The sequence below is a fragment of the Carcharodon carcharias genome, chromosome 15 (genome assembly GCF_017639515.1).
Source record: "Carcharodon carcharias isolate sCarCar2 chromosome 15, sCarCar2.pri, whole genome shotgun sequence".
Taxonomy (NCBI): domain Eukaryota; kingdom Metazoa; phylum Chordata; class Chondrichthyes; order Lamniformes; family Lamnidae; genus Carcharodon; species Carcharodon carcharias.
The window spans coordinates 75,695,644-75,714,095 of NC_054481.1; the positions used below are offsets into that span (position 1 = coordinate 75,695,644).

The 18,452-nt window shown below is 43.9% G+C and overlaps 1 protein-coding gene across 1 annotated transcript in view; it reads left to right on the forward strand.

Moving 5' to 3' along the window:
* The window catches only part of LOC121288391 (ectonucleotide pyrophosphatase/phosphodiesterase family member 7-like), a 51,920-nt gene extending 35,015 nt beyond the window's left edge, over window positions 1-16,905 (forward strand). The window contains 3 exon segments of the mRNA XM_041206944.1: window positions 10,334-10,479; window positions 13,242-13,865; window positions 16,609-16,905. Of these exon segments, the coding sequence (XP_041062878.1) occupies window positions 10,334-10,479; window positions 13,242-13,865; window positions 16,609-16,863 (1,025 nt within the window). The 3' untranslated portion in view covers window positions 16,864-16,905.
* Window positions 16,906-18,452: the final 1,547 nt, after the last annotated feature.

Consider the following 18,452-nt stretch of genomic DNA (forward strand, 5'->3'; position numbering starts at 1 on the left):
TCACACTTGCTTGAGGTGCAGGTGGAGGCAGAGAGTGCCCGGGGCGCCGGCAGTCGGAGGACTGCTGGAGACCAGGATGATGCTCAGTCGAAGGCTGATGATGGGTCCCTGGAGTCGTCCATTAGGCGGCAGATGCTGAATGTCCAGCAGGATGTGCGGGAGGATCTGGTGGAGATCCATGAGGGTTTCTGTGCTATGGTCTCTGTTGTGGAGAAAAACAAAGGCACCCGGCTGCCCCGCTGGCGCCTTGATGGCCACATGTGTGCAGTCAATGGCACCCTGGATGCGGGGGAATCCAGCAATCACTGCAAAGCCTCTGGCTGGCTTCATCTGTCCGGTAAAGAATAAAGTTCAGTACCCGCCTGAACAGAGTTTCTGTCACCAGTTTGATGCAACTGTGGACAGCTGATTGGGAGACTCCACACAGATCCTCCACTGAGCCCTGGAAAGAGCTGGAGGCATAGAAGTTGAGGGCCACTGTGGCCTTCAGAGCCCCTGGCATGGGGTGTCCACCCACACAGTCAGAGCTGATCTCAGGCTTAATCATCTGAGGCAAATGGAGGTCACTGTCTCCCTTGAGAGGCGGAGTCTCCTTTGGCATTGCATCTCAGACATATTGAGCTACATCGCCGCCTGTAAACCCTTGCAGCAGGATAGTGGCAGCTTCTGCAGCCCCTTCTGCCTTGGACTACCTGCTGGCCCTGCATCCCTTGTGCCTGCACCTTTAGTCCCACAGGTCACTCCCCTGGAAGATGCATTGGGACATCTGGCCTCCTGTCCTTTTTGCCCCTTTCTTACACCACAATCCCCATTATCAGGGTAAGGGAAGGCTGTCTGGTATCTGGAAGGGTCCACACGGGCTGAATCCTCCAGGGGCCTGGCAGATACCAAAGACTCCTGAAATGAAGCCTGGAAATACTAAGGATGAAGCCCTGAACAGAGATGAAGCTGCCAAGTACCAATAAGCAACCAGCAGCAAACTATCTCCAAAACTCCTCACTACTGACATTGGCAATGCTGCTGACCCTTTTTATCCCGCCCATAGATGAGGTTTTTGAAATTGTCGGCTGGCCGCCTGCCCGTTTTGCTCATGTGACGAGTGCAAAATTGCACAGGCAACAAAAAATTAGTGTCAACTGACTTTTTAATGGCCTTAAGTGACTCGTGCTTGTTGACCAAAATATTGCTCAAGTGCACAATGACGTCAAGACACTCACCCGACATCATCGCGCGCTATTTTGCACCCAATCAGGTTGGACACGCACCAGCCAATGGGATTTAAAATTCTGCCCGAGTGTCCCAGTGTCCCGTTTTTTCCCTAGGTTTCTCGTACAGCCTGGGAATTTCCCCAAGTTTTCCAGTGTCTGGGTTTTTCCCCGTGTCCCAATATCCAGGCTTTTCCCTAAGAAAAGGATTTTTCAGTTGGTGTGCGATGGCGCATGATGACATCAGGCGTATGTCCCAGTGTCATCACGCTGTCTCGCAATGTTTCATTCGGCGGGCGCGTACCGAAGTTGGCTGTGTGCCCGTTGAAAACTGATAGGCCTATTAGGGGCATTAATGAATTAATTAGTGTCATTGTTAACACTGCCCGTTCAACCTTAAGGTTGGCAGGCAGAAGAAAAGGCCAAATGGCCTTTATGGTTTTTAGGAAACCTCATCCATGGGCAGGATGAGGCTTCCTAAAGCTATTACTACTTAAATAAAAATTTTACATGAAAAATAAAAGCATGTCCCACCTCAAGTGATACAGTCACATGAGGGGACATGTCTCATTAAATTTTTAATTTCTGTAAATATGTTTTTACAAACCACTTCAATCTCCCTGAGGCAGCTCTGCGCCTCAGGGAGATTGAAGTGCCCTTTCATGTGCATGTGCCCACCTGAGTAAAATGCCGGTGCGGAGCAAATCGCGGGCGGAGGTTGGGTCCAGGACCACCTCTGCCTGCTACCACCGAGCATGCCCAACACGGGAAAAATTCAGGTCTAAGTGTCCCGCACAGTCTGGGATTTTCCCCAAGTTTCCCAGTGTCCAGATTTTTCCCCATGTCCTGGTGTCCAGACTTTTCCCTAAGTGTCCTGTGCAGTCTGGGATTTTCCCCAAGTTTTCCGCTTTCTGGATTTTCCCTAAATGTCCTGGTGTCCCATTTTTTTCTCTACCTGTCATGCACAGTTTTCCCCCAAGTATCTCGGTGCCTGGGTTTTTTCCTCAGTGTGCCGGTGTCCAGATTTTTGTCACGGTGTCCGGGTTTTTCCCCTGGTGTCTGGGTTTTTCCCCAAGTGTCCTGGTGTTTGGGTTTTTCCTAAGAGCAGGATTTTTCGCTCTACATGCAGGAGCGCTCCTGACAAGCTTGGGCGCTCAATGACATCAGGCAAGTGTCCCGATGTCATTGTGCTCTCACACCATATTTTGGTCGGTGGGCACATACGAGCGTTGGCAGCCACCCACCAACAATGAAGAGGCCTATTAAGGCCATTAAAGAAGCAATTGATGGTGATTTTTTTGTTGCCCGTCCAACGTTATGGTTGGAGGGCGATGAATCGGCCAGATGACCTTTGCATTCTTGAGGAAACCTCATCCAAGGGTGGGATAAGGCTACGGTGATTAATTTAAAAAAGTGTCTGGGCAGAATTCTTATCATCAATATCTTTAGGTGAGTGAATCTTATGGGTGGAGACTTTCCTCAGAATTTCATAATGTTTATTTTTGGATTTAAAATTCTTCAGCTCCCTGTCTTCAGCACTGACTGGCTGTTAATTAGCCTGTCAGAGTGAAATCGCAGTCGGGCTGATCGCAGGTGGCACCCGTTTCCCAGCCCGCCCAACGACCCGAAAATCCTGCCCTCTGTGTCCGGGTTTTTCCTCAAGTATCCCGCACAATTCGGGTTTTTACCTACATCTCCTGGGGTCCGAGTTTTCCCCAAGTGTCCCAGTGTCCTGTCTTTCAGCTGCACTATGGCTCCTCCTCTTGTGTTCCACCTAAGAATCGGTGGATGATGACACAAGATTGACAAGTGTCCACCAACCAGAAATCACACTTGGAGAGGTAGCGCCCCGCCACCCCCCCCTCACCCCACCCACCCCCAATCTTTTCATCTTTCCGTTGTAGAAGCACTGACCCAAAAATAAAACCAGTTTCAATCAAAGAGCAACCGGGACAGAAAATTAAAATTTAGTCTGGAGATGAGGTAACTTGAGAGGGTAAAATTCATTCCTTAATTGTAAATAATCTGGAAATAACTTCATTTTTTCAACTGTTATTTGACTAGAGCTGATTTCCTTCTAAATTGTGGCCCTAGTCTTAACCGTTAATCATAGGCCTCATAATTCGAATATAATTCTAATTTGTATAAAACACCAATATTACTCAGCAACATTGCTTAGAATCTGAACTTTCAACCCCTTCTTGACATGACACTATTTAATAAATGAAAAGTTGCGAGCAGTCAGGAGTGTAATGCTGCACTGTCACTCATCTGCTCTCTCCCAAAACACAATTCGCTCTTGGGCCATTCGCACCTGTCCCTTCAAACTTTGTGCTATTTCTGTAAAATAAGTTGGTGAATGAGCTGCCTGCCTATACTGTTTAACATTCGAGCTCTGCTCTCCAGGGTGCTCCTAGTGCTCTTGTAGTGTAGGGATTAACACATCCATCGCAAAGTTATCTGTTTGAAAGACAGCAAAAATATTGTCAAAACCCTTTGATTTCATGTTTGGAAAAATTAAGTAAAGCACATGTGTCAACAAATGTGAGCAAATATAATATATCGCAGTCTCGCTATATTTGCTTTTTCGCCTGTACACTGAAGATGTACACAGTGTCCTTCACTTGCTCCCATTTCCAGCCCTAATAATGCTGAAAGTCATTCTCAAAGCTGCACATTCCAGCAGATTTCTGCTGAATTTGTGAAAGACTATGAAAGGATCCTGAAGTACTACCTCGGTTAATAACAGCAAATGTAAGAAAGCAAAATACTGCAGATACTGGAGACCTGAAATAAAAACAGAAAGTGCTGCAAAACCTCAAGCGGGTCTGATAGCATCTGTGGAGAAAGAAACAGAGTTAATGTTTTGAGTTCATTATGACTTCATGTTGAAGTTCTGAAGAAGAGTCATGTTGGACTCAAAACGTTAACTCTACTTCTCTCTCCACAGATGCTGCCAGACCTAACAAGCAGCAGCATATTGCTTCATACTCTCCAGCCATGATTACAGCTTTAAAAAGTTGGTTATTGCCCATCCCTGGGGTGCAAGATACTATAACTCAGGCAAAACCTACCAATTCACCGAGCACAGGCTCAGGAAGACACGGGCAGATTGTACCCCCATCACTGAATCTCCGAACAGCATTTACAGAAAATCCAAGTTCATGAGTCACAAATAAAAGTGACACCAACATTCTAAATCTTTTCACAGCAAAATTCCTTCATTCTATTTAAATGTTGACTATTATGAATCTGAAAATGAGCACCATGGGATTTGTCAGGGAGCAAACATTTGAAGGAGGCCTTAGAGAACTCTGACTGGGAAAATTTCAATTGTCACCAAAGTGTTCCAGCAGTTATTCACAGTCTGTACAAAGGATATCTTCCAGGCTGAGCCTTTCACAGCCCAATGTTGCCAAGCACTGGAAGGACAATTGACTCATTCTGGAAAGTATCATCTATGTAGATTGCAAATAACTGCTGGAACACTATATCTTCTACAGTAGAATGATTTGGAGGCCAACAGATGTTGATTTGCCCAGGCTCCAGTCAACTACGTAATCTCAGCTGGCAGCAATGGAATTAGTTGTGGAGAGAGATGGTGTTTTGTAACTGCTATCTTAAGTTTTCGCTGTCTTAATAGGGTAGCCAACTCTGGCTGGACATATTCATGACATGTCATCACATGACTTCGTACCTTCACCTGCCCTTCCCCCAGACTTCTGTCATTGGTTACCCAACATGTGTATCACCAAGCCTTTTCAATGTGACCTAGCTTTGAAAACCTGGTCACATGTTTTGGGAGTGGCAATTCCCATCAGCCCTGGTGCATGGCAGTCACATGGAGGAACTGTTTGAAAAAAAAGTTAGTAAAATCTTTTCCAGCACTCGCCAGCCCAGAGAGACACCAGAATCAATGAGAGGGAGGGGGAGTTGACTCTCCGAATACAAACAGCGGGCAACTCCCAATGGACCGCAGGGTTTTAGTCTGCCGGGTCCTGCCCTGTGCTCCTGCGCTGATGGATGAAACTGTGGAGGATGCCTCCCTCGCACCCCACCCCACCCCCATCTCCTTCTGCCACACACTGGGTCCTGGGAATATATGAAACACAGTCAATCCTGCAGTGTGCTGGGCAGCTGTCTGAAATACAGCCAGACTTTGCTGCCCATGCAGAGTCGGGGGGAGTGCGGGTTTGGGTAATGTTTGGAGGCCGCCGGCTGCACCTGATTTCAGAAAAGAGGAGAGTTTGATCTCCAAACTTTAACTGTTTCCTTATTTCAGCGGATTTATTTTAGCACTTTAGATCTTTAATCTCACCCAATATCCATGGAAACAGGGAGGTTGCTGTATACCAAAAACACATTACACTTTTAAGGCAGAGTGAGATTTGGGTCCCCATCTCTTTAACATTCAAAATGCATAGTTGTTTATTTGTCATCTTGTTGATGTGGTTGTTCATGGCAGCTAAAATCACTGTTCTTATTATGGTGCTGATTCATTTTTTGAATCTGATTGGAGATTTTCCAACTTGTGCCTACTTTGCTCCATCACAGACTTTTTTGATTTCTCCCCTCTCTGCTTTTAAGCATGGTTAGTATAAGTCTCTTGGCCTGCTAAAAGAAGTTAGAATTTGAAAATATGTCTCCTGCAAAAATATCAAGTGAATGTGCCAGTGTCCATATAATAAGGTTTAATTTGCAACAATTAAACTTGCAATTCCTATACTTTTCTGCATACATCCTTGCAGCTCTGAACTGATTAAAGGTAAATTTGAAATTTTAGGATTAGCTAGTGTAAAAAAATGGAAAAATTTTTCACCCAGAATGTGGTTGGAGTCTGGAACAAAGGGCAGAATCTTCGGGTCGGCGAGTGGGGGCAGGCCCCACTCACCGACATGTAAAATGACATGTGGTGATGTCAGGCATGCGTCCCAACATCACCGCGTGTCATTTAGATATTCAGTTCAGTGGGCGCACACCGGAGTCGGCTGCGCGCCCACCGAACTGTCAAAGGCCTATTAAGGCCATTTAAATATCAATTAAAATACTGAACTGAGCTGTCTGTCCAACCTTAACGTTGGCGGCAGGCGAAGAGCTGAGGCGGCCTTCGCATTTTTCATGAAATCTCATCCACAAGCGGGATGAGGTTTCATGAGGGTTTTCAAAGTTTAATAACATTTTTTAATAAAACTCATTGACATGTCCCAGCTCATGTGACACTGTCACATGAGGGGACGTGTCTTAAAAAATTTTTTTGTCTTTATTAAAATTTTTAAAAATCAAACAGATCTCCCTGAGGCAGCTCTGTGCCTTGGGGAGATTTCTATGATCCTTTGCGCGCACGAGCAAAAGCCCTGAGTCAGCCTACTCCCCCCGCTCACACAGGGAGCGAATGGTGCTTCCGAGTGCGCGTCATGCTGGGCCCGCCAATGTAAAATGGTGGCGCCAAACTGATCACAGGCGGCGATCAGCTAAACGCACGCCCACACCCCCCCTCCCGCTCAACCCCTCCGACGGGGGAGAAAATTCTCCCTAAACTTCCTGAAGGGGTGGTGGAGGCAAATTCTTTTGAGGTATTCGAAAGGCAACTGGATTGCTGTCTGAAAAGAGAGAGTGTGCAGGGTTACAGGGATAAGGCAGGGGAGTGGGACTAGGTGGAATGCTCTTCCAGGGAGCCAGTGCAGATTCAATGGGCCTAATGGCCTCCGCTGTAAAGATACTGTGGTCATTATACTGAAGTTTGTTTTCTGTTAAACTTTTGTACTAAGAAACTAAAGTCATATTATAGTGTATAATAGGGGTGCTGTAAATAATTATGATATTTTTCATCCTTTTATAAATTTTTTATCCTTTATCCCCAACTCCAGCACCCCTCCCCCCAACAGGGCCATCTGTCCCTTGTATTTATGCTGTGCTTTCAGAGTGATGACCCTTGTTCTGCTATTAAAACATTTGGAATATCTCTGGGAAGTTCCCACGTAAGGGTTTGCACTGCAATTGCCAAGATGTGCACACGTCCTCTGGACAATGGCGCTGTGCTGGGAACCATCCGAAAATGCGACTTAAATCGCAAACTTTGGATGGTTCCGCCAGGGTTATACCAATAGTCACCCGGGAAAAGTTAGAAGAATTAAAACCTCTTCTAACTTCTGAGTGACTATGGTAAAGACCCAGGCCGACCCCATGGGACTCCCCCACGCCCCCGCACTCACCACTCCACACTCCCGCCCCCTCACCCAAGGGACTCATCCCATCACCCCTCGACAAACCTACCTCCTCCACCCACACCTCACCCACCCCGGCCTTGGAACCCCTCCCCCACTGTCCCCATGCCGACCTCAATCCCCACCCCCAACCTTGCACCACCCCGACCTCCGAACGCCCCTAACCTCCCCCCGACCTCAGACCCCCACCGACCTTGGCCCGCCCTTCTCTGATCTCTGGACCCCCCACGACCTCCCCCACCCCATCTCTGAACGCCCTCATCCTCCCCCAGTCCACGGACATGCCGACTTCCGGATGCACCCCCTCACCCCTTTCCCCTGACCTTGGACCCCGCAGACCTCGGGCCCTCCTCTGATCACCCCCTGACTGCAGGGCCCCCCTGACATTCCCCACCCGCCCTCAACATCCCCCACCTTCAAACGCACACCTCCCGCAGTTCTTGGACACCCCAAACCTGTGAACCCCACCCCCTCCCTCCACAGACCCAGACTTTCCCCAGGCTCGGACTTGGACCCCCCAACCTCTGGCCCCCCATGACCTCCCCCATCTCTGAATGCCCCCATCCTCCCCCAGTCCTCGGACATGCCAACTTCCGGACCCACCCCCTTAACCCCCAACCTCACACCTCCGGGCACCCCCCCAGACCCCTCCCATCCCAGACCTCTCCGCCCCAGACCCCTCTGCCCCACTTGACCTCAGACAGCCCCTCACAGAGCTCTGACCCCCTGACCTCCAGAGACTTCCAACCCCCAGATCCTATCCACTTACCTTAGACACTTACCTTTCCCTGGTTTGTCAATTTCCCTGGCTCTTTAAACTTATCTGCCTCAAGGCAGCAAGTGCTGTAAAAAAGGGGGCGTGGCTTCCTTGAATACGCTGCATCTAGATTTCTCTGGGGCCTGCGAGGATTCTTTCGATGCAGGTCCCAAGCAGCTCCAGCGAACAGAAGTATCAACGCAATTTTCAGGACCAGGTAAGTAAGCTTTTATTTCTTCTCATTTCTGCGAGCCAGCACTTTCCAATGCTCGTCAGAGGTTACTGCTCTCCACAGACGCTGCCAGACCTGCTGAGTTTTTCCAGCATTTTCTGATTTTATTTCAGATTTCCAGAATCCACAGTATTTAACTTTTACTATTATGCCATTATGTTTAAAAATGATGTAAATCATTTTATGAATAATTTTCAATGTGTCCCAGTTTTGACTTTTGAAAATCCAGTCACCCTACTGTAACGAACTCCAATACTTAGCTTTAGTTTAAACTGAAGTTGCAGTTCAGGATCTACGGTTCCTGTCAGGCTTCGGGACTTCTACACATGCGCCAGCTGGGAAAAGGTTGCGCATGAGCAGTTTGCCCATTTTCACATCTTTAGGCCAGGAACCAGCTTTGTGCTCAATCGCAGAAGGAAAGGATGTTAAACAATGCAAAACTGGAGTCAGGTGACTTGAACAGGAGCACCATTCAAGAGAAAGTGTCCCAGGAAGCAGGACTCAAGGAGGGGGACAGGGAGAAGGTCCCAAATCAGAGAGTGGGTCAGAAAAACATCCCAGATGAAAGTGGCAGGTGAGGGACAAGGGCAGAGATCAGAAACAGATCCTTTTCAGTAAAGTTGAGAGAAATGAGCAGAGAAAAAGGCCCCAGGTTAAAGAAAGAGCTGCGAAGAGCAGACTTCAATTGAAGTGGGCTTGAGAGAAGCCCTGAAGATCCAAGAAGGCAGCCGAAGGTTGGTGACTCCATGCTGCAGGCCTCATGCGCAAAGGTAACCCTTTTGGAGCAGTGGTGTTCTGCATAACATGGTCAAAGACCTGAAAGTGTGCTTGGAAGGTGAAGCTTGAGTGTACTCGAAGATCCTGGGGAAAGGAGTCTCAGAACGTGAGATTGAAACCCTGGAGGTAGATCCTTGTTGAAGCCATTTGAGTGGGAGTGATGTTTGGAGGGAATTCCAAGGTGTGTTCCTCAAACATGGATATTGGTAACCCTCATGAGAAAGGCAGAGTTTCAGTAAGACTGGTTGGCTCACGGTGTGATAAGCTTCTGGGTGGGTTGTTGAGAAATCCATAGACTCTGCTTTGGTCGCATCTGTCATTTACTTTGGAGTGTGGTGTGTCTGATCACAATTCGCCAGTTGGTTCACATGTACTGCATACTTACCCTGAATATTAGAGTATAAGATAAATATGGTAAATCATTTTGCCTTTCCTAACTTGTATGTGTTTATAAAGATATAGCTGGGGTTAGGAATAGTGAATATTTGAATCATTTTCTTGTGTTTGTATTGAGGTCTTTCCAATCTTTTGTCTGATATAATATAGTTCATTTCTCTTGCTTAATAAATATTTTATTCTTTGTGTTAAAAGTTCAACTGCAGACTCTTGTGAATTTGTTCTGTTACTTACTTCCATGGTTTCTTAAAAATAAAATATAAGTTAGGATCTATCAAGCCAGGTTTCACTCTGGGATCTGACTTGCCCAGTAGTAACATCAGCCGGGATCGTAACACTATATTTATAACTCTTCTGCTACTCTGCTGCCAGACTGTCAGCTCTGTGCTTCCTTACCTCCAGGTTCTACAATTCTTCCCTGGCCTCTATGAAATGCGGAGAACATAGTGACTGACTGTTTCTGATTCCCTGGCACTGCTTTTACCTGTTGGTCTCTCACTCAGTTTCCCCTCAGACCTGTGTTCTTTCTCAACACAATTCTATAAAATATAAGGACAGGGAGAAGGGCAGGATAAATTGTACAAATTTGAACAAGACTCAGTTTACAAATATGAACAATATACACAGTATTTGAACAGTTCATGGTCTGCTTATAAGGTATTTAGCTGGTTGAACTTGTATCTGGTTGGTGTTTGTTATTCTTTGTTCAGCAGTTCGAAGCTACATTCTTCCTTTTTCATAGGACGATGGATTCAAGATCATGGAGTTGTCCACAACATGTATTTCAATACTACGACCCTACTTAAACTACCACACAAACTCACATTATGCAAATCAGAATGGTGGGATAATGGAGTACTTCCTCTCTGGATTACAGCTCAAAACCAGGTCTGTTTAGAATCTGAAGGCACACTAATGTAGGTTTTCTTGTGTGCTTTATTTTGTTGGTGCCTCATGGTTGACCTTAATTGGAAAGTTTAGACACCTACTGTCAAGTTTTCACAAAATCACAGAACTGTTGCTGCACAGAAGGAGACCATTTGACCCATTATGTCTACGACAGCTCTCTGAAGGAGCAATTTACTTAATCCCATCTCCTCCCACCCCCAGTAATCCTGCACATATTTTTTCCTTTTCAGATAATAATCTAATGCCCTCTTGAATACCTCTATTGAATCTTCCTCTACCATCCTTTCAGGCAGTGCTTTCCAGATTCCACACTCGCTGCTGAACAAATTTCTCCTCATGTCTCCATTGCTTCTTTTGCCAATTACCTGAAATCTGTACCTTCACATTCCTGATCCTTCCACCAGTGGGAACATTTTTTCCCTATCAATTCTGTCCAGGCCCCTCATGACTTTGAATACCTCCAACAAATCTCCTCTCAGCCTTCTCTTCTCCAACAAAACAGTCCCAGCTTCTCCAGTCTATCAATATAACTGAAATTCCTCATCCCTGGAACTATTCTCATGAGGCTGGGGAGAGGGAGGTACAAGGAAATTCAGATTGTGGCATTGGGGTGGATCCCCAATGCTATCCTGCCCTCAAGTGGGAGTTTCCAGTCTTGGGCTACCACAGCAACCCACAGCCAATTAGGCCAAATAAGACCTCACATTTTCCAAATATGTCAGCATTTTCCTAGAATTGGACTGTCCCTCTTGCTGAGTCAGAGCCCAACAACTACTTGGAGGGGGCCTCCTGGCATCAGATCGAGAATCCATCAGAGCTATCTCTCAATGCCACAGTGAAGGAGATACAAAGGTGAAAGGGCCACAGCTGCAGCCACAATCAATCCGGTGATGGGTTCCCTCTCCACACCGATGGCCTGCAGATATTGGTCCTTTATTTAAAATTCTCTACAGGCACCCAAGAGCACCTCCATTTTGAGGCACTGCTGTTTCTGCCTCATCATTGCAGCTGCCAGCCATACGGTGATGTGAGCCTTCTGATTGGGCCTCTTGTGTCACTGTTGTTCCATCCTTAATTGGGCAGCAAATGTGGTGGTGGCATCTTAATTGGCTGCTTCCCATAAGGTCACCGAGGGTGGGGGACACAAGCAGGGTCAGGACTCAAAAATGATCCTGACTTTGGGATCTCGATGTCTATGGGAAAAATCAGCTTATTAACTCTGAGTATTGCTGAAAAAAAGAGACTTGCTTCCATCTTGCATTCATCAGGACAGTTCACAAGAATACCAATGGTAAAGGGAACAACAATTTACACCGCCTGAGAAGATGCACTATAAATTATTGTTCCCTTTAATGTTGGTAATTTCTTGTGATCTATCCTCATGAGTGCAAGTGAAAAGCTTCAATAGCAAGTCTCTTTTTTTCAGCAATATTCAAGTTCTGTACGACCAAATGACTACTTATTAACTCTGTTTCCCTTTCCACAGATGCACACTTTTTCGAACATTTTTATTTTTATTTCAGATTTCCAGTATCTACTGTATTTTGCAGTTCTAAGAGGTATCAGGCCTCATTTTCTCTAATATCCTTAATTAATTCACATATTTTCTCAGTATGCTGGAGGTACAACTGGTTTCCCAAACTTCTACAGATTCCACTGAAACGCTTTCATAGGTTTGGGGTCATTACCCCACAGGAGAATAATAAATAGCATTAGCTACTGACCATCTCCAACAAGACAGAATCTATCCATCGACTCTTGACATTCAATGGTATTACCATCGCTGAATCCCCCACTATCATTGACCAGAAACTGAACTGGACTAGCCATATAAATACTGTGGCTACAAGAGCAGGTCAGAGGCTAGGAATCCTGTGACAAGTAACTCAACTCCTAATTCCCCAAAGCCTGTCCACCATCTACTAGGCATAAGTCAGGAATGTATTGGAATACTCTTGCCTGGATGAGTGCAGCTCCAACAACACTCAAAAAAGCTTGACACCATCCAAGACAAAGCAGCCCGCTTGATTAACACCCCATCCACAAACATTAACTCCCTCCACCACCGATGCACAGTACCAGCAGTGTGTACCATCTGCAAGGTGCACTGCAGGAATTCACCAAGGCTCCTTAGACAGCACCTTCCAATCCCACGACCACTACCATCTAGAAGGTCAAGGGTACCCAAGAGATGGGAACACCACTACCTGGAAGTTCCCCTCCAAGCCACTCACTATCCTGATTTGGAAATATATCGCCATTCCTTCATTGTTTCTGGGTCAAAATCCTGGAACTCCCTCCCTAACAGCACAGTGGGTGTACCTACACCACATGGACTGCAGGGGTTCAAGAAGAGGCAGCTCATCCCCACCTTCTCAAGGACAATTAGGGATGGACAATAAATGCTGGTCTAGACAGTGAAGCCCACATCCCTTGAATGAATAAAAAAAATGGAATTAGTTACTGTTTATGCTCAGTCTAAATTATGTTTTGCAAGAGTCATAAATCGAGTTCTATCAACAGGTTTTGCACCAATTTAGTTTTGTTGTACCAGCCCTCTACTCAAACAGTGCTTGCAAAATTTGGGATCTGTTTCATTTCAATATTGTTTAATCCTTTTTAATTTTATGGCATATTTAGCTGTGCACCACATCATTTAGTAATTTGAACCATTAGAAGTGTGATTCCCAAGTTTTTTTGAATGTTAAGGATATTTTTATGAATAGGAATTCTTCTCACAGGGAAAAAAAGTTGCATCATTCCACTATCCAGGTGGAAATGTGACATACGGCGGACAAGCAGTGTACAGATCTCTAGGGGAATCATTTACTCACCCAAATGCTAATGAGACAGAATGGAGGATAAACATCAATATTGTAATGGAATGGTTTGAAAAGGAAGACTTTGATTTTTTAACTCTTTACTATGGAGAGCCTGATAATGTTGGGCATAAAATGGGACCAGAAACACAGCAGAGACGTGATATCATTCGACAGATTGATCGAACCATTGGTTACCTAATAAACAGTATTGAGAAGCACAACCTGAAGGATAAGCTAAATGTTATAATAACTTCAGACCATGGAATGACGACAGTAAAGAAAGCCCCTAAAGTGAATGAAATCAGGCTGTCAAAATTTATCAATTTTAAAAATATTAAGTTTCAGTTATTAGACTATGGAGGCTTTGGGATGCTTTTACCAAAGGAAGGAAAGACAGAAGAAGTCTACCAGGCACTGAAGAATGCCCATCCTCATTTAAAAGTCTGTAAAAAGGAAGAATTTCCTGAAAGATTTCATTATAGTAAAAATGATCGTATTTTGCCAATCCTTGTTTATGGAGACAAAGGATATAATGTAAATGGGGTAAGTAACAAACACATTTGTTTTTATTTTAACTCGAAAAGGGTTATGGAAAGTGTAATTCAATCAAAACTTGTGAATCTTTATTCTCTATATAAATTAAATGGTGAATGATCTGAAAGTTGGATCCTTTAGAATATGTTTATTTCTTTCATTGTCCTTCTACAAAATAATTCCAAACCCAAATGATTTCTACATATACTAATTCCATCTTCAATTTTTGCCATTTTTCTCAGTCCATTAATAGCCACGTTTTCGGGTAACAAATGTAACAGCAAAATAGCAAAGCAATGCCTATTTCTTCTTAATTTTGCACACCATTCACTGCCCCCAGCCCCACCCTTGCTATCAGCTATTTTCTTCCGCAGCTGTGACATGCCTTTCCATACAGCATTCACAGATTTAGGGAATAGATTTAGATTTATTACAGAAATCCTGCTCCACAGCAACTCGAAATAGAAGCATCCTGCAGTCTTCAGATTTGGTTTATCTTCCTCTGGAAGACCAGCCTGAGATTGGGAACTTCTGTGCAGAGAAGTGGAGTTCCTAATTTATTTCTCACAAATAGAGTCATAAAGGCATAGAGTTATTGCGGAAAAGAAAAAGGCCACTTGTCCCATCTGTCACAACTCACTGGGGATAGCACGCTGTAATGTGATGTCCCACTGCTCCCAAGCCAGGACAAATGTGAGAAAGTTGAATCGGACCACCAAATTGCCCCAATATTACCTAACTGTGTAATTTAATTGAATTTAGATTAACAGAATACGAGCAGCAGGTTTGTAAACTTAACAAGTAAATAACTGTTTATTAAACAAATTGTTTTTAATCAATGACAAAAGAAAGAAATATGAACTGCTAACTCTTAACTCATTTTACCACTTTTTAATCCTTACACAAACACAGACACACAACACACACACACACACACATATGACACACAGAACAAGGATTTTAAGGGCGAGGTAAAATTAGTTCGATAGCACCAATCCGGAGTACAGGAGTTGATTTTGCTTGAAATTTACCAAGTTCTTTTCAGACTTGTATTGCTAACATGTGGTGATCTTCCAGCACTTCCAGTTTACTAGTTGAAAACCTGATTTTAATGTCTCTACCAGTGATTTCTCCTCTTTTCTCTTGACAGGGGTTTCTCAAAAAAAATAGGATACGGAGATGCGAGGAATAGCCAGCTAACTACTATGGCAGAATTATTGGAGTTTTACCAAAAATAAACACAGGAGAGAGAGGTTTTTTAGGTCTTTCCTGTTGGCGGGTCTAGATCCTTCTCTTGGTTATTGCTATCACAAAAACCCTGGTCACCTGCCAATCAAATGCCATTGCTTGGCAGTTCTCTCTTAAACCATGTCCTTTCCGGCACCATCATCCAACCTGGCACACACTGTTCCAAGAAGTAGCAACATTGTAGATTTTCTCTTCCTGCTATAGGCAACATTTTTTTTAAATTTCAGCCAGTGTAGTTTTTTAAAGCCACAGTCCAAGAAAAATTTTAAAAACTGTTCTTTACACATTGAGTCCTGTTTCTCTGTAGAGCAATCCAGTCAGTCCCATTCCCATGCTCTATTCCCCATAGCCCTGCAAGTTTATGTCCCTCAAGTGCCCAGCTGATTTCTTTTGAAAATGTTGATTGCCTCTGCTTCCACCAGACTGGGCAGATGGTAGCATAGTGATAATGTCATTAGACTACTAATCCGAAGACCAGGCTAATGGTCTAAGAACATGGGTTCAAATCCCACCATGGCAGCGAGTGAAGTTTAAATTCAGTTATTAAATCTGGAATATAAATCTAGTCTCACAAGTGGTGACCATGGCAGTTATTGTTGAGTGTTGTAAAAACCCATCTGGTTCACTAATGTCCTTTAGGAAAGGAGCACCACCCCCTGGAAGTTACCCTCCAAGTCACTCACTATCCTGACTTGGAAATACATCACCGTTCTTTCACTGTCGCTGGGTCAGAATCCTGGAGCTCTCTCCCTAACAACACTGGGGTGTACCTACACTACATGGACTGCAGCGCTTCAAGAAAGCAGCTCACCACCATCTTCTCAAGGGCAATAAATGCTGGCCCGGTCTGTGATGCCCACATCTCATGAATGAATAAAAAAAATTCTGCCATCCTTACTTGGTCTGGCTTGAAACGTCAACTCTTTTCTTCTCCGCCGATGCTGCCTCTTCTCCACCGATGCTGCCAGACCTGCTGAGTTTTTCCAGGTAATTCTGTTTTTGTCCAGATTGACAGCAATGTGTTTGACTTTTAACTTCTCCTGAAATGTCCTGGCAAACCACTCAGTTTAAGGGTAATTAGGGATAGATAAGAAATGGTGGCCTTACAAATGATGTCCACATCCTATGAAAGAATGAAAAAAAGACTACCTTAACAAAATGTTCATTTCTTATTGAAAAAGTTGTTGCAGTTTCACTTCTATTTTTCCTTATGTCAAAATTTTCCACCACACAGATGTAACTTCCAGATTTTTACATCTAACTGTACATATGCATTCGTTTGAAGTTGCTATCTAATTTACGCATTAATGGGGTGAATTGCCATTAGTCTCATGGCTATTTTTATAGAAAATTCTGCGGCAAAAAGACAAGTTTGGGGAAGAGATTAAACATTTTGTTCATTTGTAACACACAAACAGCTATTTTTTGGGCAAAAGATACCTTCATTATCTGAGTACCAAGAGAGCCAGTGAGATATTCATCAATCAACCATTTATCATTTCAGAGAATCATAATTTACATCAATAAAGGAGATCATGGATTTGACAATGAAGAAATGGACATGAAGATGATTTTCCGAGCTTTTGGCCCTGATTTTAAGAGTTCTTACCTGTCAGAGCCTTTTGGCAGTATTCATACATATCCTTTGATGTGCAAGTTATTAGGAGTCAAGCCTGAACCTAACGATGGATCGTTGCTGTTTACTGAAGGGATGTTGATAGATTCATCTGAAAATGAATTGGATAAGCCAGGTATTTGAGTAATTCTTTCTGAATACATCTATAAGTTTCTTTGACACTTACATGCAACATGTAACATTAAGAGGAAGATACATTACTTACTTTGAATTATGTGCTGGCTAATACATTTTAAATGCATTTTCATGTCATTGAGAACAATTATGGAAATTAGTAACATTAGCCATGTTATACATTGTAAATGTTCATTCTAAACATTCATTGCAATTAGTTACTTCTCTTTCATGGCTGGAATAAACAATCAATTCATCAGAGATAAAAGCAAAAAACTGCGGATGCTGGAAATCCAAAACAAAAACAGAATTACCTGGAAAAACTCAGCAGGTCTGGCAGCATCGGCGGAGAAGAAGACTTGATGTTTCGAATCCTCATGACCCTTCCACAGAACAGCTCTGTGGAAGGGTCATGAGGACTTGAAACGTCAACTCTTTTCTTCTCCGCCGATGCTGCCAGACCTGCTGAGTTTTCCCAGGTAACTCTGTTTTTGTAATCAATTCATCAGCATGGATGTGAGCATTCTGCCTGACAGCCTTATAGAATGTATATCACTGCAAGAGATTCTCAACGTAGGGTACTAGGCCCAATCATCTTTAGCTGCTTCATCAATGATCTTCCCTCCAACATAAGATTAGATGTCGGGGTGTTGACTGATGACTGCACAGTGTTCAGTTCAATTCACACCTCCTCAGATGCTGAAGTTTTCTGTCCCTGAATGTGGAAGACCTGGACAACATAAGTGGTGAGTTGCATTTGCACAAATGCAAGGCAATGACCATCTCCAACTAAAGCGAATCAACCAATAACCCTGATGTTCCATCACTGAATATCCTAACATCAACACCCTGGGGATTACCAAAAACTTAACCGGACATACAATAAATTGAGAGGGAAGTCATGATGAAAATAAGACTGGCAAAAAGAGAATGGGAGAATTTAGTGGCAGTAAACGGAAAGGGAACACAAAAGTCTTCTACTGGCATGTAAATGGGTAGGAAGAGGCAAGTTTGGACCTATTAGGAAGAAACGTGATATATGCTTAGAAGCAGGGGATGAATGAATACTTAATAAATACTTTGTATCGGTGTTTACTAAGGAAGAGGGTCCTGACAAAATAGCTGTTGAAGCAGAGATGATAGAGATAATGGATGGAGTGAAGATTGATAGGCAGGATGTACTAGAAAGACTGATTGTGCTTAGAGTGAATAAGTCACCTGGTCTAGTAGGCTTGCATTCCAGGTGGCTAAAGGAAGTGGGGTGGAGATAGTGGAAAGGACTGACATAATCTTCAATGTTCTCAAGATATGACGGAGGTGCCAGGGAATTGGAAATCGGAGAGGTTTGAGTTAATTAAGGAGAGTCAGCACAGATTTGCAAAAAAATAGGAACGCATGTTTGACTAATCTATTTGAAGTTCTGATGAAGTAACAGAGAAGGTCAATGAAGGGAATGTAGTGGATATTGCCTATATGAATTTTAAGAAAACATTTGACAAAGTACCACATAAAAGGTTGGTTAACAAAATTGAGGGCCATGGAATAGGACCTTGGACAAAAAGGTTTTGCCATTCAAAAAGGAAATAGTGAGAGTTCAG